The sequence below is a fragment of the Scyliorhinus canicula genome, chromosome 12 (assembly GCF_902713615.1).
Source record: "Scyliorhinus canicula chromosome 12, sScyCan1.1, whole genome shotgun sequence".
In the NCBI taxonomy this organism is placed as follows: domain Eukaryota; kingdom Metazoa; phylum Chordata; class Chondrichthyes; order Carcharhiniformes; family Scyliorhinidae; genus Scyliorhinus; species Scyliorhinus canicula.
Window position 1 is genome coordinate 15,856,840 of NC_052157.1, and position 23,832 is coordinate 15,880,671.

The following is a 23,832-nucleotide window of genomic DNA, read 5'->3' on the forward strand; positions in this document are numbered from 1 at the left end:
ATATTTTAAATGTTAATAAATTATTTATAGTTTTAGCTACAAGTGCTCTTGTAATATAAATCAGGCCATCAACAAAAACATTACAATCGCATCCCCAGTCAGCACAGTGGCACAATCGTTAGCACCGCTGCTTCACAGCGGCAGGGACCCAGGTTCAATTCCGGCCTTGGGGTGGACATAGACATAGAATTTACAGTGCTACAGTGCATTAGGAGGCCATTCGGTCCATCAAGTCTGCACCGGCCCTTGGAAAGAGCACCCCACTGAAGCGCACACCTTCGCCCATAACTGTAATCCAGCAACCCCACCCAACCCCTTTGAACACTAAGGGCAATTTCGCCCATGGAGTTTGTCCATTCTCCCAGTGTCTCCGTGGGTTTCCTCCGGGTGATCCAGTTTCCTACCACAGTCCAAAGATGTGCAGGTTTGGTGCTTTATCTCATGAACAGAGAATTCCACCTGTGGTCTTGCCTGAAATGACTATGCTCCTCAGCTGATTTTACACCATGACTGTTGGTGTGAAATACATTGGTGGTTTGTTATCAGCCCATTTTGGGCTAATTGGGTTAGAACATAAACAGTACAGCACAGAACAGGCCCTTTGGCCCTCAATGTTGTGCCAAGCATTGTCCGAAACCCAGATCAAGCTATCCCACTCCCTGTCATTCTGGTGTGTTCCATGTGCCTATTCAATAACCGCTTGAAAGTTCCTAAAGTGTCCGACTCCACTATCACAGTAGGCAGTCCATTCCACACCCTAACCACTCTCTGAGTAAAGAACCTACCTCGGACATCCCCCCTATATCTCCAAACCTGAACCTTATAGTTATGCCCCCTTGTAACAGCTACATCCACCAGAGGAAATAGTCTCTGAACATCCACTCTATCTATCCCCCTCATCATCTTATAAACTTCTATTAAGTCACCTCTCATCCTCCTCCACTCCAAAGAGAGTGGCCCAGCTCCTTCAACCTTTCCTCATAAGACCTATCCTGCAAACCAGGCAGCATCCTGGTAAATCTCCTTTGCACCCTTTCCAATGCTTCCACATCCATCCTATAGTGAGGTGACCAGAACTGCACACAATACTCCAAATGTGGTCTCACCAGGGTCACGTACAGTTGCAGCATAACCCTACGGCTCTTAAACTCAAGCCCCCTGTTAATAAACGCTAACACACTATAGGCCTTCTTCACGGCTCTATCCACTTGAGTGGCAACCTTCAGAGATCTGTGGACATGAACCCCAAGATCTCTCTGTTCCTCCACATTCTTCAGAACCCTGCCGTTGACCCTTAATCCGCATTCAAATTTTTTCTACCAAAATGAATCACCTCACACTTATCAGGGCTAAACTCCATCTGCCATTTTACGGCCCAGCTCTGCATCCCATCAATGTCTCTTTGCAGCCTGCAACAGCCCTCCACCTCATCCACTACTATACCAATCTTTACTGACCCACCCTTCAGCCCCCTCCTCAAAGTCATTGATAAAAATCACAAAGAGCAGAGGACCCAGCACTGATCCCTGTGGTACACCGCTGGTAACTGGTCTCCAGTCTAAAAATTTTCCATCCACCAGCACTTCTATATGATAGCCAGTTACCTATCCAATTTGCCAAATTTCCCTCTATCCCACACCTCCTTACTTTCTTCATAAGCCGACCATGGGGAACCTTATCAAATGCCTTACTAAAATCTATGTATACAACATCAACTACTCTACCTTCATCTACACACTTAGTTACCTCCTCAAAGAATTCAATCAAATTTGGGAGGCAAGACTTACCCTTCATAAATCCATGTTGGCTGTCCCGGATTAAGCTGCATCTTTCCAAATGGTCATAAATCCTATCCTTCAGGACCTTTTCCATTAACTTACCGACCACCAAAGTAAGACTAACCGGCCTATAATTACCAGGGTCATTCCTATTCCCTTTCTTGAACAAAGGAACAATATTCGCCACACTCAAATCATCTGGCACTATCCCCGTGGACAGTGAGGACCCAAAGATCAAAGCTAAAGGCTCTGCAATCTCATCCCTTGCCTCCCAAAGAATCCTTGTCGACCCGAAGGTTTTTCAAAATTGCTAATACATCCTTCCTCAGAAAATCTACTTCCTCCAGCCTACCCGCCTGTATCACACTCTCATCCTCAAAAACATGGCCCCTCTCCTTGGTGAACACTGAGGAAAACTTTCATGTGTCTGCATCAACCTCTCCAGGGCATGATTTTTTGAGTAACATGGGGGCGCGCAGGAAAGTGGAGTTAAGGTCACATTCAGATCAGCCATGATCTCACTACCTTGCCAGGGAAGGTTTGATGGGCCATAAGGTCTACGCCTGCTCCGATTCCTTGTGTTTACAATCTTCAGCACAATTTTGACCTGAAGTGACACTCCTGCAAAACTCTGTCGATCAGGCAGCCTTAGGCCTGGGACAGCACAGGTCAGACAGTCTAAAGCAAAGTTTTTCAAACTCAGGGTTGCGTCCCCGACACTATCGGCTTTTACATGGAGAATTCCGGCCTCTGCCGCCTTTTGTTTAATTTAAAGTACCCAATTCTCGTTTTTCCAAGGGGCAATTTAGCGTGGCCAATCCACCTAACCTGCACGTCTTTGGGCTGGTTTAGCTCACAGGGGCTGGTTTAGCTCACTGGGCTAAATCGCTGGCTTTTAAAGCAGACCAAGCAGGCCAGCAGCACTGTTCGATTCCCGTACCAGCCTCCCCGGACAGGCGCCGGAATGTGGCGACTAGGGGCTTTTCACAGTAACTTCATTGAAGCCTACTCGTGACAATAAACGATTTTCATTTTTTCATTTTTCATTTCACCTACCTTGCACATCTTTGGATTGTGGGGGTGAGACCCACTCCACACGGACAGTGACCCAGGACTGGGATCGAACCCGGGTCCTCAACACCATGAGGCAGCAGTGCGAGCAAATGCGCCACCATCCGTACCACCGAGCTGCTGCCTTTTTACTTATTTACTACTTTAAAAAAAATAAATTTAGAGTATCCAATTATTTTTTCTCCAATTAAGGGGCAATTTAGCATGGCCAATCCATCTAACCTGCACGTCTTTGGGTTGTGGGGATGAAACCCATGCAGACACGGGGAGAATGTGCAAACTCCACACAGACAGGGACCCAGGGCCAGGATTCGAACCCAGGTCCTCAGCGCCGCAGTCCCAGTGCTAACCACTGCACCACATGCCGTCCCTGCTATCGCCTTTTTCATAGAGATACGGATTAGACTGCGTGGAGTCTTACGGCCACAAGTGGCAGTAGAGAGTAGGTCATGTGTCTTGCACCTAAAATTTATGTAAACGGGGCAGCACGGTGGTGGAGTGGATAGCACTGCTACCTCACGGCGCCGAGGTCCCAGGTTCGATGCTGACTCTGGGTCACTGTCCGTGTGGAGTTTGCACATTCTCCCCGTGTTTGCATGGGTTTCACCCCCACAATCCAAAGATGTGCGTGGTAGATGGATTGACCACACTAAATTGCCCCTTCATTGGACAAAATTAATTGGGTACACAAAATTTAATTTAAAAAAAGAATTGACATAAACTGCCGTCCAGGGACATGCTTTCGGCACCAAAGCAGGGAACAGACTTGTTTCGCTTTTGAAGCTGCTGTCAAGCAAGGCCAGTGAACTGTGAAAATCAATTTTTTATTTTATGTAAGAGATAATCAGAGACTCAAAGAGGGAGTTTACCCTTTGGACAGGATGTCATAACAGAATCTGCTGGAGAGAGTTGTTCAGGAGAGTCCCACACAGAGCAGTGGTAGTGTTCAGAGCTCCAGGGTCTCTGGTTAATGGCCCTGAAAAATTAAACTTAACTCAGAACAAAGAAATATCAAGATGATTACTTGAGGTATGAGTTTGTCAATTGTGACAATGTAAATAAGGAGGCAAAGCCCATGTGTGTTATATGCCGGGAGGTACTGTCAAATGAGAGAAGTTTCAGAATTTGAATGAGAAGTGGTGGATAAATATTCTTTGAGGTTGAGGCCGCAGTCAGTTATTAACTTAGAGCTGACTCCAAATTAAGACTACGCTGCTACAGGTTACCTGCAAAACATTAAAAATGCACCAAAAGACCTTGAGGCTGTCAGCATTCTGGTGTAGAATCTTCAGTGCTGAGTAAAACACGCGTTTATTGCTATTGCCCTTCACGGCGGCTTATGGACGGCATGGTAGCACAGTGGTTAGCATTGTTGCTTCTCAGCGCCAGGTGTCTAGGTTCGATTCCCGGCTTGGGCCACAGTCTGTGCAGAGTCTGCACGTTCTGCCCGTTGGTTTCCTCCGGGTGCTCCAGTTTCCTCCCGCAACTCCCAAAAGATGTGCTGTTAGGTAATTTGGACATTCCGAATTCTCCCACCATGTACCTGAACAGGCGCTGGAATGTTACAACTCTGAGCTTTTCACAGTAACTTCATTGTAGTGTTAATGAAAGCCTACTCGTGACAATAAAAGATTATTATTATTACTACTACATTACTACATGTGTGAGGTTGGATTTTCAATTTGCATACAGATGAAGACAGCACAAAGGAACTGGCTGAAATCTGCACCTGATATACACATTGCCCTCTGCCCCTTTGAACCGGATACGAGAGAGATTGTGAGGACAAATCTCTTTTGCATTAAAAGGTAAGTGAACATGGCGTGTTTTGCGAAGGTGGTCAACGTGTGTCGCGAAGATCGACCAGCATGTGTTGTGAAGGTCAGTCAGCGTGTGTCGTGAAGGTTGGCCAGCGTGGGTCACGAAAGTCGATTGGCGTGTGTTGCGCAGGTCAGTTAGCGTGAGTAGCGAAGGCTGGCCATCGTGGGTCACAAAGATCAGGTTGCAAAAAGTGTCTCCCAGGGGAAAAAGTTTGAAAAGCACTGGTCTAAAGTTCCGTCCAAAGCACAGTTAGGTCTGTTATGGCAGAGATAATAAACATCTTGATACTCCTTCTACATTTCCCTAACAATGTGACCCAACCCCAAATTCCAGAGTGGCCCCTGCTGTGTAAAGGCAACATTTCCTCATTCATTATCCTCTCGCCTCAGCGAGATTGCCAATTTAGTAACAATTGAAAAGGTTTTGTGTTGTGGTCCCACACCCATCAGCACCTGGAATGAAACAGCCCCAAACCCATTTTAAGTCAGACATTTACAAGCGACAGAGAAGTCTTTCATCCTAAAAATCTGGGCTGAATTTCAACCTAGATCCCCGAGGTCAAACAACAAGTTACTTTTTCTAATTCACCTCACGGCCCAGTTCCCTGTGCACACTACAATGCTGTAAGGGGTCACTTCCGAATGTGAAGGGGTCAAAGGAAAGCTCTTTTCCCCTCAGGACGAATCACGTGTTATCAGCTGTCCATCAACTAGAGATGATTGGCTAAATTAATCCAAATGCTTCCGGTTGACTTGGCAAAGAGCCCTCGCTGCAGTAGCCAAATCAAAGTGCCCTTTGCATCCACTTTAGCGGGGGGGGGGGGGGGGGGGGGGGGGGGGGAATGTGCATTAACTATAAGCTTGTTTGTGTAGCGAAAGCCGAAATCCTGGAGACTACAGAGCAACGTGCGCACAAGACTCTACTGGACAATATTTACGGTGCAGTTTAGATAGATGCAGTCTTGGCTCTGAACCATGAAGGCTGGGGATTCAAGTCCGACTACAGAGACTTGGATGAGGTTTACCGTGGGCTTTGGGACTCCAGTGTCAGGCCGAATAGGAGAATCCAAAACCAGTACTTGCCGGTACTAGGGCTGACCCGGCAGACTAATTGCAGGCCCTTTCTAATTGGGATACCTCCCTGGAAGCAGGACACGGAAAGGGAGCTATCATAATGCAGGTCCCTGCTACTTTACCTCTTTCGCCCCACTCCCTGCAACACACCGCAGTCCGGTCACCTTGGGCTAGTAAAATTCAGCCCTTGAACACAAATCTAGGCGAACTCGCCAGTTCAGTACTGAGGGAGTACTGCAATGCAACACTGTCGAGTGACTGAGCCATACAATACGATTTCCTCGACGCTTTACGACTACACGTGAATTAAATCAACAACTTATAATAACAATCTTTATTATTGTCACAAGTAGGCTTACATTAATACTGCAATGAAGTTACTGTGAAAATCCCCTATTCACCACATTCCGGCGCCTGTTCGGGTACACAGAGGGAGAATTCAGAATGTCCAATTCACCTAACAAGCACGTCTTTCGGGACCTGTGGGAGGAAACCGGAGCACCCGGAGGAAACCCACGCAGACTCGGGGAGAACGTGCAGACTCCGCACAGACAGTGACCCAAGCCAGGATTCGAACCTGGGACCCTGGCGTTGTAAAGCAATAAAATCATACAACACTTTTGACTGCCGTAAACATTCATTCCCTCCACCGCCCCACATAGAACATAGAACAGTACAGCACAGAACAGGCCCTTCGGCCCTCAATGTTGTGCCGAGCCATGATCACCCTACTCAAACCCACGTATCCACCCTATACCATTAACCCAACAACCCCCCCCCCCCCAACCTTACTTTTATTAGGACACTACGGGCAATTTAGCATGGCCAATCCACCTAACCCGCACATCTTTGGACTGTGGGAGGAAACCGGAGCACCCGGAGGAAACCCACGCACACAGGGGGAGGACGTGCAGACTCCACACAGACAGTGACCCAGCCGGGAATCGAACCTGGGACCCTGGAGCTGTGAAGCATTTATGCTAACCACCATGCTACCCTGCTACCCTGCATGCCGCAGTCGCAATGTATTCTATCTACAGGATGTACTGCAGCAACTCACCAAGACATCTCTGACAGCACCTCCTAAATCCCGGACTGGCACAATGGGCCTTCTGGACTGAATTATTTCATGACTCTATGGGTGGGATTTTCCAGCCACCGCTCCCCACCCCAATCGTCTCCGCAGCGTGTTTTCCAATGGCAGAGGCAACTCGCTATTGGCTGCTGGTGGGGTCAACCGGTCCTGGGGTCAGCCGGTCCTGCCAATATGTTCTGCGTTTTGCGTGGCCTGCCCGGCCCGCTGCAGGGTGTTTGCCTTTGATGGGGCCGGAATATTCCACCGGCAGGAAGGGCTGGGAAGTCCCAACCTATAATTTTACTGGTGATCCTGGAGAGACAAGACCAGGCATTGTCACGGCACATGTGGAAGTGAACATGCTTCCAGCAACCGGTCCAACCATGAGAAATTTGTAACGTGATTGAACTGTTTCAGAAATAGCAGTTTGAGAACAATCTCCTCTTTAAGTCCTTTTGAAACGAGTCAGCTGTCTGATTCTTCTGAAGCTGTTCTGGGATGAGATCCAAACGGCCAGTAGTAGCGTCTCCTCACTTTGGTGGATTTCTTGCTGGCTGGCTATCAATATCATGGGGGCTGTCAGGAGACACATTAATCACTCTATCCTCGTCCCAGGGTCAAGACTAACAGGCTTTCGTATCGAGAACAATCTTTTAGATTTGCAGAGATAACATACGGTTGTTGAAAGTAAAATTTAATTACGTTGGGGTGCACAATTTATTTCCCTTAAAACCAAATGAGTGCCCCACCCAAACTATAGGAAGATTATTAGGAATTAATCATAGGGTTTAGAGGGAAAACGTTCAAGGCTCATGAGCTATCACGAGATGTGAGCATGTGTCGGAGATAGGCCTTTAATCCCCTCCACAGCCAATTCAGCATCCCAATCTCACGCCTAGTAAAGCCCTAAATTCACAGAATTGTTACAGCGCAGAAGGAAGCCATATATGCATCGGCTCTCCAAATGAGCATCACGGTTTCGTTTTTTCACATTGTCATTGCTTCTTTTGCAAATCACTTGAAAATCGGTGCCCTCTTGTTCTCCATCCCTTTGTGAAGGGGAGCGGTTTCTCCCCGTCTACTCTTTCCAGCCGCCTCATGAGTTTGAACATCTCTGTCAAATCGCCTCTCGGCCTTCTTCTCTCCAAGGAGAATAATCCCGACCTCTCCAATCTACCCTCATGACTGAAGAGCAGACCTTTTCAAAAGTAAACTCTATAGGACACTAATCGAGCAGAGAGGTTCCCAAAGAATCACAGGCCACCAGAACAGAGCACAGTATTTGCAATCAAAACGTGAACTCCAAGATGACTTGACTGTCTTTTCATTAATATATTTGTGAATTTAGAAAGGAATTGAGGGAGTTAGTGTTCGATTCAAGGTCTGCTTTTTTGAAAGACTCAAAATGTGGACACCAGGGGCAACGCACTCCATTTCACCGACATCCAATAGTTTTTAACAGCTGAGATATCCATGGATTCTTCACAGACAATAATTTCCAATTAAAATCATCACTTTCACTTACTTGTTTGACAATGAATGCCCTGGAATCCAGTGGGGCATCTGCAGGTGTATTCACTGAAGACATCTCCTCTACGTGATACCAATTCGCACAGGCCATCATTTTGACACGGGTTGGGCTGACAAGGCCCTGCAAAGCAATAAACAAATAATCGTGTGTAGAAAGGTGCCACTCAGTTAATCCGGCTACTGGGTGAAGTACAATATTCTAGGTCACAAGCACTTTGTTGTCAGGCTCAAGCCGTTAACTAGTTGATAACCTTGTTGTCTTGACCGGAAACGGTTGTCAGGTGCCTTCCACATTATGAAAGCTATCCAACCGGAACCTTAACCATCAACAACTTGGGCTAAGAACTCAGGAATAGCCTGGGATCAAAATCCACAATCCTGCCTGTGGCACTGCAACAGTTATAATTGTCACAAGTAAGTTTACATTAACTCGTCAATGAAGTTACTGTGAAAATCCCCTGGTCGCCACATTCCGGCGCCTGTTCGGGTATACTGCGGGAGAATTCAGAATGTCCAATTCACCTAACAGCACGTCTTTCGGGACTTGTGGGAGGAAACCGGAGCACCTGGTGGAAACCCACCCAGACACGGGAAGAACATGCAGACTCCGCACAGACAATGACCTAAGCCGGGAATCGAACTTGGGTCCCCGGCACTGTGGAGCACCCCCCCCCCCACGAAGTGCTTCTTAAATCCTACTCTTTGACCATCACGCATCCTAACATCTTAAATGTCGCTTGATAATGCTCCTTTGAAACACGGGAGGGTTTTAGCTACGTCGAAAGCACTATATAAATGCGTATTGTTGTTGGCCTTATGGCTTATTCTGGTGAGGTGGCATGAAGAGGAGTTTAGTGGGAAATATGTATAGAATACAAAGGCTGCCAAATTTCCAAATGACAGCAGGGAAATTCCTCAGAACTGCTGCTACTTCTTCAGAACTGTGGTTATAATTGTATAAATGCAGTATGAATATAAAAGGAAGGGCAGCTCAATGGTGCAGTGGTTAGCACTGCTGCCTCATGGCGCTGAGGTCCCAAGGTTCGATCCCGGCCCCGGGTCATGTGGGGTTTGCACGTTGTTTCTTTAAAAATAAATTTAGAGTACCCAATTCATTTTTTCCAATTAAGGGGGAATTTAGCGTGTTCAATCCACCTAGCTTGCATATTTTTGGGTTGTGGGGGTGAAACCCACGCAGGCACGGGGAGAATGTGCAACACGGAGAGTGACCCAGAGCCGGGATCGAACCTGGGACCTCGGCGCCGTGAGACGGCAGTGCTAATCACTGCGCCACCGCGTTGCCCTCGTAAAGCAAGAAGTTGAAGTCGCACAGTAACGCTGTCACAACACGAGCAGCTCAGAGGAAATTCCCAGCCAACATTCTTACTCCTTCACTACCTTGTTAACTCAACGCAGCATCCAGTGAGACACTAGCCTTTACAAAGCAGGAAGGTTGCTAGATCCACCATGGGCCTGTGATAAGGTGAACAATTGGAGCTGGGCTGGTGATGGGAAATGATGATGGTGTTGGAATTAACGCTGCCCGCCCAGTGAAAACTGTGCAGACAAGGGGTCAAGAGGGCAGTCAGTTGGTTCCCGCAGTGTTACCGCATCCCCAGCAAATTTAACTTCCAGATATCGGGGATCACAGCAATCACCCAATGAATTGGGGCTTCAGAAATAATGAAATGTCATATCCGTTTCTGTCATTTTAATCCAAAAATGCACGATTTGAACAACGTCTTGAGGTAAAAAAAAAATCATGTTTAAACTTTTTGATCAGGTTCCTGTGACCTAGAATCGTTTTTCCAGGTCCAACAAGGAAACCTTGCACTTCTGTTGTCCAAGGGCCGTCCAACCCTGACCACGCCTGCTGCAATTGGCTCAACCATGACCCCCTCCCCCAACCCAGTCCTGCATTACTTACCTTGCTGGGGGGGGGGTCATTTGCTTCAACACTCATCAGCGCCCAACACTTGCCCCAATTCCCATTGCCACCCACCTGCCGTGCCAGCACTCCTGCCGGTTCTGGGCAGGGGATGCAGCTGAACTATTTTAATGAGTTAACGAGGCATAAGCCTCACAGCGAAGATCCCACGGGAAATTCGCTCATGGACCCGCCTCAAGGCCAGGGAGAGATGATAGACGATCACTGTGCATCTCCCACTCTGTGATTCTGTGGACAAAAACACAATTTGCCTTGACTGGCCTGGTGGAGTAGCCAATTGTCAGCTCCATGCTCATGTAGACTAGATTCTGTGGATTCAGGAAGGGAGGGACAAAACAGTCAGAAAGGTGGAGGATTGCACAGCAAGGACATTCCTTTTTGGGCTAATTAATAGACAATAGTGACATTTTAAGAGCAGATCTGATTTTTCAACAAAAGCATCAACTTAAAGTCAGCCGCAATGGTGTGCAAGGATCTGCCAGTGTCAGCAAATGATCGTCAAGTAGAATGGTGCAGGTTCTAAGGTAGAGGAAGGGCCATCGGGCTTCATATGCAGCGATTGCTTTCTGCTTCGCCGTGGAGGCTCTGCAGGCAAAAGAAACAGAAAGCTCACTTTCAACTCGTCAGCTCCAGAGGTGAAAGGTCGCCCTGGGATGCAGAGTGTTGCAGAGCGAGGAAGCAGGCAACAGAGGCAGCCCGCCAGTTTGAGGAATGTGCCTAGCATTTCATTCCCGTAAGCCACACGGGCAGCTAGCATTCAAACAGGCCGAAGAATGGAAAGGGATTGCAGCAGCCCAAGCACTCAGTGCGCACGCACGCACACACGCACAAAGCAGCAACTACGATTGCCAAACACTTAATTTAGAGAGACTAAAGAAATGAGAAAGCGGCTTGACACCTTCTACGAGAGTTCGAGAATGTCTTTGAACCCCGCACAAAGACTTGTGAAGGTCTGTGACCTGAAGCACGGTCAAGCTTTGAGTTTCTGTCCAACAGCATTGGTTCTGTTGTCAGAAGTCACAGGCAGCTTACCTGAGGGTGTGGAGTATCTAGTGACATCATTATACCTTATGTCTTCCAGCGTATACTCGGTATGTTTCTCTGCACCACTTCCTGTTTTGATTGCATCAATAAGTTTTATTAAAATAAAATGAAATGCTGAGGGGGAGACACAAGAAACATGGCTGCACTATTACATTGCGTGCCACAGGAAGTGATGTGATAGAACTTCCTGGGTACAGCTAAATTGAAGGTAAACAGCAAACTAACTGGCAGTGCCCAGCAGAACTCCCGTGGGATAGAATCCCCAGTGTAGTGCTCTTGTCGTTCCAAATGAGAAATGTGTATGGACAATAAATAAAAACGCAATTGGCCTTGGCTGGCATGGCCGGGTAGCCAATCCACGGTTGCAGGCTCACATCTGCGAAATGTTCACGGGGACTAGATTCTGTGGGTTCAGGAAAAGGAGGAACAAAACAGTCAGAATTTTGAATGCACCCCTTGCCGCCGCAAAATCCACAGTAGGGGTACGCTGTCAGCGGAACAGTAAGATCCAGCCAGCGCAAAGGACAAGAAAATCCCACCCACTATTTCCAACGTACTCTATTAGCTGCAAAGCACTTGGGTAGCACCTGAGGTGGTAAAAAAGGTGCAATAGATATGCAAGTATTTTGTTTTAACCATCTTTTTTGTTGGTTTTAACCATGGCTAAAAATATGTTGCTGGTATGTTAGATAGACATGGAAACGCATTGGGACAGCAAGCTAATTTAGGGGGGGGGGATGCCATTTATGGCAGCAAGGGGTAGGTTTAGGTATTTGAGCATTCAGGTAGCGAGGGAATGGACGGGGCTCCATAAGTGGAACTTAACAAAGCTGGTGGAGGAGGCCAGGGGGGAAATCTCATGAGGTGGGATACACTGCACTCAACGTTGGCGGGGAGGGTCCAAAGTGGTGAAAATGAATATTCTGCCAAGGTTCTTGTTTATCTTTCAGGCTCTCCTGATCTTTATACCAAAGGTCTTTTTTCGGGAAGTGGACACGATCATCTCGAACTTTGTATGGGTGGGGAAGGTGCTGAGGGTGGGGAGGATTCTGCTACAGAGGCAGAGGGGAGGGGTTGGCGTTGCCGAACTTGCTTCATTATTATTGGGCGGAGGGCAGCACGGCGGCCTAGTGGTTAGCACAGCTGCCTCACGGCGCTGAGATCCCAGGTTCGATCCCGGCTCTGGGTCACTGTCCGTGTGGAGTTTGCACATTCTCCCCGTGTCTGCGTGGGTTTCGCCCCCACAACCCAAAAATGTGCAGAGTAGGTGGATTGGCCACACTAAATTGCCCCTTAATTGGAAAAAATAATTGGATACTCTAAATTTTTTTTTAAAAATTATTATTGGGCAGCGAATGTGGACAAAGTGAGGCGGTGGTGGGAAGGATAAGGGGTAGAGTGGGTTAGGATGGAGAAGGAATCTTGTCAGTGGTCTAGTTTGAGGGCTATGGTGACGGCAGCATTGCCAATGGCTCCGAGTAGGTATTCAGGGAGCCCAGTGGTACAGTCCACGGTGAAGATATGGAATCAGCTGAGGAGGCATTTTAGGATGGAAGGGATGTCGGTGCTAATGCCGCTTTGTGAGAATCATGGGTTTGAGCCGGGGCGGGGATGGATAATGTATACACGAGGTGAAGGGAAGTGGGGCTGGTCAAGCTGAGGGATCTGTATTTGGAGGAAGGGTTCACCAGTCTGGAGGAGCTAAGAGAGATGGTAGAGCTGCAGAGGGTGAGTGAGTTCAGGTATCTGCAGGTTAGGGACTTTGCACGAAAGGTCTGGAGGGGGTTCCCGAAGGTTGCCGGGATACACCCTGCTGGAGCGACTGCCGCTTCTGGATGTGGAAGGGGAGGGAAGAATTGGGGATATATACAAGTGGCTGGGGGAGCTGGGAGGTGAGCGGGTGGTGAAGATCAAGGAGAAATGGGAAGCGGAGTTGGGAGGGGAGATCCGTTGGGAAGTATGGAGTGAGGCACTATGTAGGGTAACCGGGACATCCTCTTGTGCAAGGATGAGCTGATACAGTTTAGGGTGATGCACAGGATGCAGATGACTTGTGCGAGAATGAGTGGATTCTTTCAGGGGGTAGCAGATGAGTGTGAGAGGTGTGGGCGGGGGCCAGCGAATCACGCACATATGTTTTGGGGTTGTGAAAAATTGGGAAGATTCTGGGCGGGAGCGTTCGCGGTCTTAGCCAGGATAGTGGAGGAAGAGGTTGAACCCGGACCGAATGATTGGTGGCGATATTTAGGGTTTCAGAGAAGCTGGAGCTCATGGAGAGGAGGCAGGCCGATGTCGTAGCGTTCGCCTCTCAGATTGCACGGCAGCAAATTTTGCTGGAGTAGCGGTCAGCATCGCCACCGGAGGTAGCAGCATGTTTGGGTGACCTGTACAACATCCTGCGGTTAGAGAAGATAAAGTATGTGTTAAGGGGCTCAGCAGGGAAGTTAGTGAAAAGGTGGGGGATGTTTGTGACTGTGTTTGAGGAGCTGTTCATCGCGGGGGGGCGTGGTATAAGAGGGGACAAATCCGTACACACTGGGGGGGGGGGGTATAAAAGGGGACAAATCTGTACACACTGTATAGTTGATTGTTGAGAATTTTGTTTCCTGGGGTGTTTATTTGCTGTAACCTGCTTTGATACATGTTTGTAATAAAATACCTTTATAAAAAAAGAATTGGAAACTCAAAATGTGCGGACTGCTATGGTTAACACACAAAAAAATTTTCAAAAAATTGAAAAAATATTTTTCAAAATAACGGTAAATTCATCTTGGTCACTGGTCCAGCACTTTCTGGAGTCAGCCTTTCCTCTTTGAGCTTTTATCCTGCCCTTCAATGCTAATGCTCACAGGGTGACAACAGTTCCAGAACACTATTGAAGAGCAAAGTGTTCTCCTGGTGTCCTGACCAACATTCCTCCCTCACCCAACTCCACAAATACAACACAGATTAACTGGTCACTTACCATTTGCGAGATTTGCTGAGTGATAATACATCCATTTTAAATGTCTTCAATCTTTCCTTGTGAAGTACTTTGGGATATCCTGAGCTTAGTAAAAAAAACACTCATCGTGGGGGGGGGGGCAGCACGGTGGCGCAGTGGGTTAGCCCTGCAGCCTCACGGCACCGAGGTCCCAGGTTCAATCCCGGCTCTGAGTCGCTGTCCCTGTGGAGTTTGCACAGTCTCCCTGTGTTTGCGTGGGTCTGAGCCCCACAAACTCAAGTTGTGCAGGGGAGATGAATTGGCCATGCTAAATGCCCCTTAAATTGGGAAAACAAATTGGGTGCTCTAAATTTATTTAAAAGAAAGCCATATTGTTCAGCTCCAGATTGTTCTAATTAATTACAGCCCCAAATTGTGTTAGTAGGCATCGATTTAACGGCTTCATGAAATAACTGAAGTGAGGGAAGAATTTAGTTACATAAGCAAAATAGATCCTTTTGATGTAAAGTTAATTCACCAGATTTGAACTATTTATACATTTGTGGCTGACACTGCAAAATTCTTACCTCAGGCCATAGGAAAGATACAAATAAGAGAAGTTTCTTCGGCCGATTTTAACACATCCATCCAGAATAAAAGACCAAACCAAAAAGATCTAGCTAATTCTTGTAATAGTCTAAAGTGTTTACCACTTCAGTCACACTGTGGGTGAAGAAGTTCCTCCTAAAATTTCCATTCTGTGGCTATACAAGCCACCCTGATCTTGCCAGACCCTGGGATAGTCCATCTAGAGTGAAGGTAGACTTGCAAAGAAGACAAAAGAGTTAATTGCTCCAAGTTTAGAGTTTGGGTTCACTGGAGGCCTGACTGTAAAGTTATACAATAAAATTATTCAGTTTCTTGAACTTCACTTACGAGAGCTGGTTCTCAGTCCTCCTCAGATGTTTCAATCTTTACTGTTAAAAAAAAACCAGGTGAATGTAAAAGATCTCCTGGCACTATTTTGAAGGGAGGGCAGGGAACTTCTCCCCAGACTATTGACCAATGTTTATCTCACAGCCAAAACCTAATCAACCATTATCATATTGCCGGTTGTGGGAGCTTGCTGTGCTCAAATGGGGTGTGACTTTTCAACAGTTGCTATAGGCGGGATTTTCCTGCCCCTTTGTGGCGTGTTCTGCAGCGATGGAGGGCAACTCGTCATTAGCCAGCGGTGGGATCTTCTGGTCCTGCTGTTGTCAATGGGACTTCCTGTTGAACGCAGCCTTTGGAATTGCGGAGGTGGGGGTGGGGTGTTGTTGGCGGGTCCCTAGGATCCCGTCAGGACGAACGGCCACAAAATCCTGCCCACTATTTCTAAAGTACTTAATTAGCTGTAAAGCACTTGGGTACCTCCAGACGTTGTAAAAAGGTGCTACAGAGGGCAGCATGGTGGCACAGTGGATAGCACTGCTGCCTCACGGCGCCGAGGTCTCAGGTTCAATCCCAGCTCTGGATTACTGTCCATGTGGAGTTTACACATTCTCCCCATGTTTGTGTGGGTTTCGCCCCCGCAACCCAAAGATGAGCAGGGTAGGTGGATTGACCGCGCTAAATTGCCCCTTAATTGGAAAAAATGAATTGGGTACTCTAAATTTTTTTTAAAAGGGGATACAGAGATGCAAGTACTTTGTCTTAACCGTCTTTTTCATTAGTTTTAACCATGGCTAAAAATACATTGCTATCAGGTTTTGATATAACCTGCTATTGTTCGGCAATGGGAGAGGGAGAGAGAGATAACCCTTCACCTTGAGGATGTGCACAATTGTGACCGGGTTGGCTACTGACTTGGAATCCTAATCTTATTAATACTGCTACCTGCGACTATCCTACAGCATTGCAAGATCCTCCACAGTGATGACACTTCAAGAAGCATTCAATTGATTGTAAAGTACTTGGGGAGACCCGTAAGTTATGAAAGGCACTATTAGATGCAAGTCGTTCTTTCTCAACTGTCTCAATTGCAGCACATCAGCAGCTTACATGACCAAAGTTTGAAAGAATCCACAGATGGTTTTACTGTCAGAGATCCACCAATAAACAGCTGAGTAACCTCGCTTATCAATGGCCTACTGATGGCAGTTGAATTCTTTTGCCAGTAAATTCTGCTCAAGTAGAAACTATTAGGCATGGAGCCAGGTTGTGGACAATGGGCAGTGATCTTAAGTTACCGCATCTGACAATTAATTTGTGTCCAATTATTTATTTAATTTCAATCCAATTTTCTGGCTTTGCTTCTGTGTAAAGCCACAGAACTGTGAAATTCTTGAACCAGTAAAGCCAAAAAGAATAGATAATAGCCATGCAGACAGATTCACAAGGCAGGAGAACAAACAGCACAAACCTCAGCATCAGTCGTGTTCTTCCCCAGAGTTCTTACCTTGCTCTACCTCTGTGCAGTCTTTCCCGGTGAATCCGTCCATACAGATGCAGTAATAAGGATCCGAAGAGACTCCATACAGGCAGGTGCCTCCATTCTGACAAGGAAGGAGCTGGCAATAATGTTCTGTGGAGCAGAAAGAAGCATTAATGGCTTCTGAAATACCAAGGATCTGTGCCTTTCAGTCTGCTAAGGTCTTTGGGTGGGGTGGTCCTTTCATTTGCATGTCACCACTGGGCAGCGGGGAGATGCCACAAATTGCACCAAAATAGCAGGGGAGAAATATCAGCTGCAAAGTAAATATAACCCCTTGCTCTGCCTCCTGTAATAACTTAACAACATTTCTCTTTCTCGTCAAAGAGTTTAAGCCACAATTCTGACTGGCTCAAGGTGGGCCTTATGACTGACTTTCCATATAGGCCGAAATACCTCCTTTCACTGAGCTTATCGGTCGCCAGGGATGTGCAGCACAATTGCTTCACAGCTCCAGGATCCCAGGTTCGATTCCCAGCTTGGGTCACTGTACGGAGTGCGGAGTCTGCACATTCTCCCCGTGTCTGCGTGGATTTCCTACGGGTGCTCCGGTTACCTCCCATAGTGCAAAGATGTGCAGGTTAGGTGGATTGGCTATGCTAAATTGCCCTTAAGTGTCCAAAATTGCCCTTAGTGTTGGGTGGGGTTACTGGGTTATGGGGATAGGGTGGATGTGTGGTCTTGGGCAGGGTGTTCTTTCCAAGGGCCGGTGCAGACTCGATGGGCCGAATGGCTTTCTTCTGCACTGTAAATTCTATGATTCTATGATATGATTCTATGATATGTGGAAACTCGAATCCCTGCCGCAGCCCTGCAACCTCCACATCAATGGCCTCGTTTGGGGCGAGTAGAGGCTTCAGCCACCAGAAACCTGATCACGAGTCATGATCATTACTTAGGACACTAGGGTCTCGGTATAGTTTGCTGCCCATTCCACTGCATTCCCACCAGAGTCAAAGAATAAAGTAGAGTACAGAACAGGAACAGGCCCTTCGGCCCTTAAGCCTGCGCCGACCATTCTGCCCGTCTAACCTAAAACCTTCCGCCCTGGGAAAAATGGTGCTGGAGAGTCAGAAAGTGAAAAAGATATTTGGTTCAATAACCTTATTTTAATGACAGAAAGGAAGAAGAAATAAGGAATCTTTAGGATTGTAACTTTTTAAAATTTGTTCATGGGATGACGGCATTGCCTGCTGGGATGACATTTATTGTCCATCTCTAACTGCTCTTGAGCTGAGTGGCATGCTGGGCCATTTCAGAGGGGCATTTAAGAGACAACCACATTGCTGCGGATCTGGAGTCACACATAAGCCAGACAAGGTAAGGGTAACAGATTTCCTTCTCTGAAGGACATTAGTGAACCAGATGGGTTTTCACGACAATCGATTCATGGTCATCATTAGATTGTCAATTCCAGATTTTGCTGGGTTCAAACTTCACCATCTGCCATGGTGGGAATCGAACCCATTTCCCCAGGTCTCTGGGGAAGTCCAGTGACAATACCATTATGCCTCCTGTAAGATTATAATTGCAGCAATCCCTTACTTCTTTGGAAGGCTGAGCGAAAAGTTGATGTAGATGGCATGTTATTTATACTCACCACTAGAGACCGAAATGTTATATCAGGCAAGACACAACACATTATTTTATGACTGTGCCCTTTTAAAGCCACAAGGACAATTGTCGTTAATCAAACAGAGGTTCAGGTCACTCAGAGTTTAATTGTTGTTTGGCGAGGCAGATTTACAGATGAGAAAGTATCAGTACTTGAAATTTTCAGCAGGTACCTCTGAAGCATCCAGCATTGAGACACTGGTGTTTCTTTTTCTCTTTTAAGATTGTTTTGCCCTGTAACCCATTGGAGTTTGTTATCGGGAGGGGGCCATGTGGAGTGTGCTTCCTGGCTGATGGAAATGATGTGCGATATGTACCTGGAAGCTTTTCCTTTGGAGATACATTCAACTCCTTAGTGTAACTCAAGCAAAAAGAGGAGGAAGAACAAAATGGAAGAAATTCCATCAGTTCCCCACTGCCCACCACTATTATTTGGATTTCCCACTAGAAATAACGGCAGAAGACCTCCAGCGGAGCGCCCTATAAGGAGAGTGCAAGGACTACCTGAATAGCTCTTTCAAAAGACACAATGGGCTATATGACCTCCCTTTGGGCTGTGGCGTTCTGTGACTTTAGAATTATAATGAGATTGGGGCAGCACAGTGGTGCAGTGGTTAGCACCGCTGCCTCATGGCGCCGAGGTCCCAGGTTCGATCCCGGCTCTGGGTCACTGTCCGTGTGGAATTTGCACATTCTCCCCGTGTTTGCGTGGGTTTCGCCCCCACAACCCAAAGATGTGCAGGGTCGGTGGATTAGCCATGCTAAATTGCCCCTTAATTGGATAAAATGAATTGGGTACTCTAAATTTATTTTTAAAAAAGAATTGTAATGAGATCTAAGTGAAGGTGATACACTGGATTTCAGATTATTGCTGGACACCAAGAACGTCCTTCATTTCTGGTGTGTACCACTATTGATGGGAGACGGGACTTAAAAGGTCATGCTTTAAAGGAGCTCACTCACCTCCAAATTTAGAAAGAAATTGTAAACAAAGGTTAAAAACATGCTCGCGTTTTCCCAGCATTTTATCTTTTATTAAAGAATTTGCCCCACTGCCGGCATTTCCCCTCCCTCTCTGAAATCTGATCCCGGATGATGCAAACTAATCACAATGACTCTAAACCATAGTTGTTGGTTTCAGATTCCTGTTTTTTCTTCTTTCCTTTTCAGCGTAACTTTGTAATTTATAACTTATGAATTGTGGAATAGAAAATATGAAAGTCCAATAAAAACAACTGACAAAAGAAATAATGATGCCAAACCCAGGAAAACAGCCTGGGATTAGGGGATGTCTCATCGCACTAAAACAGTTTTGCTGCTGGGATCTGGAAGAAAAGGAACCCCATTGTTTTTATGTCAAAATACAAACAATATTAAAAGGGAAATGTGCACGAGAATCGATGAAGATAAGATAAATGAGCGACAACATATATGCTAGTGTAGGGCGGCACGGTGGCGCAGTGCTTAGCACTGCTGCCTCATAGCACGGAGGACCTGGGTTCAATCCCGGCCCTGGGTCACTGTCCGTGTGGAGTTTGCACATTCTGCCCGAGTTTGCGTGGGTCTCACCCCCACAAGCCAAATGATGTGCAGGATAGGTGAGTTGGCCACGCTAAATTGCCCCTTAATTGAAACAAAAAATTGAACTGATATTTTGATTTGATTTATTATTGTCACATGTATTAGTATACAGTGAAAAGTATTGTTTCTCGCATGCTGTACAAACAATGCATACCGTACGTAGGGAAGGAAGGAGCGACTGCAGAATATAAATGTTACAGTTGTCGCAAGGTGTAGAGAAAGATCAACTTAATACGAGTTAGGTCCATTCAAAAGTCTGATGGCAGTAGGGAAGAAGCTGTTCTTAAGTCGCTTGGTATGTGACCTCAAAATTTGGTATCTTTTTCCTGACGTGAGAAGGTGGAAGAGAGTATGTCCGATGTGCGTGGGGTACTTAATTATGCTGGCTGCCTTTCCGAAGCAGCGAGAATTGTAGACAGAGTCGATGGATGAGAGGCTGGTTTGCGTGATGGATTGGGCTACATTCCCGACCTTTTGTAATTTCTTGCGGTCTTGGGCAGAGCAGGATCCAAACCAAGCTGTGATACAACCAGAAAGAATGCTTTCTATGGTGCATCTGTAGAAATTGATGAGAGTCGTAGGTGACATGCCAAATCTCCTTCGGCTTCTGAGAAAATAGAGTCGTTGGTGGGCTTTCTTAACTATAGTGTTGGCATGGGGGGACCAGGATAGGTTGGTGGTGATCTGGACACCTAAAAACTTGAAGCTCTCGACCCTTTCTACGTCGTTCCCATTGATGTAGACAGGGGCATGTTCTCCACTATGCTTCCTGAAGTCGATGACAATCTCCTTCATTTTGTTGACATTGAGGGAGAGATTATTGTCGTCGCACCAGTTCACCAGATTCTCTATCTCATTCCTGTACTCTGTCTTGTCATTGTTTGAAATCCAGCCCACAACTGTAGTGTCATCAGCAAATTTGAAAATCGAGTTGATGGGGAATTTGGCCACACAGTTGGGTACTCCAAATTAAAAATAACATACATGCAAGTGTGGCGATTTTCATATACCAGATTTCCCAAGGACTTCTACTTTTGTCTGAACAAATATTTATTTATTTACTTTTAACACATTTTTAAAAAAATGTAAATTTAGAGTGCCCAATTATTTCTTTTTCCAATTAAGGGGCAATTTAGCCTGGCCAATCTACCTACCCTGACCATCCTTGGGTTGTGGGGGTGAAACCCACGCAGATGCGGGGAGAACGTGCAAACTCCACACGGACAGTGACCCAGAGCCGGTATTCGAACCCAGGTCCTCAGCGCCGTAGGCAGTAATGCTAACCACAGTGTCACATGCCGCCCTGATCTGAACAAATATTAAACAGAAACAACAAAAAAGTATTTATGTGGTGCCTTTAAGGTGATAAAATGTCACAAGGCACAACACAGGAGCATTATGAAACAAATCGAACCACTTAAAGAGAGTCAATTACGAGTAAATTTATTCCTGGAGGTTTCATCGCATGACTTGGCCATTCATCTACAAACACATCCATTCTTCTGACATACTGCCTTCCTACATTAATTGGAAAGCAAAAAGACTCAGTACCCAATTCGCTGTCAGCCAAAATAACCTCCCCCCTGCCCCCCCTTCATTTTCAAATTTTTCATATCTGGTAAAGAGAAATGTTCAAGGAAATTGTTTTGAAACATTTTTTCCATCTCCCCATGATTTTCCTCCAGGTTTGCACACAGCACTGCTCTTGAGGGTTGGCAAGCCGAGGGAAGTGTAGCCACCTGAGATGGCCACTAACGAACACAAAATGGAAGACTGCAAAGAGTGCAGGGAAAACGGACATGTTAAAGAGCAAACAGCTTGCAGAGCAATTATGTATTGGGACAACTGCAGAAACCGGTTTCTGACAGCTGCAGAGACCAGGCAGCGCTGTGAATGAGAAGTCGTTAGCATACTAATGAGGTGATACCGGGCAAGTCCCAGATACAATGGACACAAATTAAGTATCAATCGATACACTCAATAGGAGACCAGACCCAGTGGCGCCAGAGAAGCCCAGGACAATAAGTCCTAAGAACCGCCCCAGCAACCAAGGAACGGCCCTATGATTGGGGGGTTCAAAACATATCGATTGGGAAGAGGCCCAATCGATCCCAAGCAGGTAAGGGAGTCCGCCCAAAGGGGCGCGGACCCCCTGGGACCTATAAAAGAAAGGTCCCACACATGGTTCAGTCTCCTGTCCCCGGCCTCCGGCTCCAGCCTCCAGACCCCTGTCTTCTACACCAGCCGTTGAGCGGCAGCCACCAAAATGTAAGTGCCTAAACGACGATCGCTACCTGAAACCGGCATTACTGACACCCTTGCCAACTGATAGCGATCCGAAGCCTGCAGACCAGAACAGAACAAAGGCCTTGTTCCCTGACCTCGCAGTTCCTTCTTAGCTAAGTATTAGTTGTTTAGTGGTAGAAGTAAGTTTAATCTTTAGCATGTGCATGAGTGTTATTATAATTGTGTTATAATAAACTCTAATTGTTTTGGACTTACTAATTGGTGTACAGCTTTATTGCTTTGAACTTCACCTTGAAACTTGTGGCGGTGTCTTTACGGCACCTGGCGACTCCAGAGCTTAGAACGTGAAACAGAGCCAAAGCGAGTGTTAAGCACACTCACCCAGAACAACCAACATTAGGGAGGTGGAGAGGTTCAGGGAAGGAATGACAAAGCTCAGGGTTGTGGAAGCTGAAGTCATGGCCACCAGGTGGTAGAGCAACTAAAACTGGGGATACTCGAAAGGCCTGAATGAGGGGATTGCAGCCTTCTGGTCACTTGCCATCTCAATTCAGCATCTTGCTCTCATGCCCACATATCCCACCCAGGCCTGCTGCAGTGCTCCAGTGATGCCCAGTGCAAACTGTAAGAACAACACCTCATCTTCCGATTAGGCAGGTTACAGCCTTCTGGACTCGACATTGAGTTCAACAACTTTAGACAGTGAAGTTTCCCCCTTCATCTTAAATGCCACTCCAGTTTTTTTTAAATTATAAATTTAGCGTACCCAATAAATGTTTTCCAATTAAGAAAAGCATCGTGGCTGAGGGTGGTAGAATGGGAGAGGAGCCGGGCTGGCAAATATTGGAAACCAAAGTCTGAAAGGTAGAGGATGAGCGCCTCATCTGCGTTGCAGTTCTGGACGCCACATTACCAGAAGGATGTGGATGCCTTGGAGAGGGTGCAGAGGAGGTTCACCAGGATGGTGCCTGGTATGGAAGGGGGCTAGCTATGAAGAAAGGTTGAGTAGATTAGGATTGTTTTCGTTGGAAAGACGGAGGTTGAGGGGGCACCTGATTGAGGTCTACAAAATTATGAGAGGTATGGACAGGGTGGACAGCAACAAGCTTTTCCCAAGAGTGGGGGTGTCAGTTACAAGGGGTCACGGTTTCAAGGTGAGAGGGGGAAAGTTCAAGGGAGATGTGCGTGGAAGTTTTTTTTTACACAGAGGGTGGTGGGTGCCTGGAACGCTTTACCAGCGGAGGTGGTAGAGGCGGGCACGATAGCATCATTTAAGAAGCATCTAGACAGGTATATGAATGGGCGGGGAACAGGGGGAAGTAGACCTTGGAAAATAGGAGACAGGTTCAGATAAAGGATCTGGATCGGCGCAGGCTGGGAGGGCCGAAGGGCCTGTTCCTGTGCTGTAATTTTCTTTGTTCTTTCTTTGTTCAAGAAATCTGCAGCAGTGAATCTATCCAAATGCTTTTTACTCCAGTTCAATTGTGACACAAATTTCTGGTCATGCTAGCCAGGGATAGATTTTACAGCAGTGAATGTCTTTTAGTTAACACTTCAGAACCATGCTTGCTGTAACCTCCCGGAACATTCCTTTACTTTCAGTTTAATGTTTATGCAAACCTTTCACAACCATCTGTAACATGAACAGTACTAT

General features: G+C 46.6%; 1 protein-coding gene across 4 annotated transcripts in view; it reads right to left on the reverse strand.

Annotated features, from left to right (window-relative positions):
- Nucleotides 1-23,832, reverse strand: part of LOC119975227 (EGF-like repeat and discoidin I-like domain-containing protein 3) — a 119,629-nt gene that overhangs the window by 48,532 nt on the left and 47,265 nt on the right. For 2 of the 4 annotated variants that reach the window (XM_038814859.1, XM_038814858.1), the window contains exons 2-4: nucleotides 16,704-16,829; nucleotides 11,329-11,409; nucleotides 8,344-8,469 (exon numbers count right to left, since the gene is read on the reverse strand). In XM_038814859.1, the coding sequence (XP_038670787.1) occupies nucleotides 8,344-8,469; nucleotides 11,329-11,409; nucleotides 16,704-16,829 (333 nt within the window). The remainder of the gene's footprint in view (nucleotides 1-8,343; nucleotides 8,470-11,328; nucleotides 11,410-16,703; nucleotides 16,830-23,832) is intronic. The other 2 variants (XM_038814861.1, XM_038814860.1) reach the window with 1 other exon arrangement.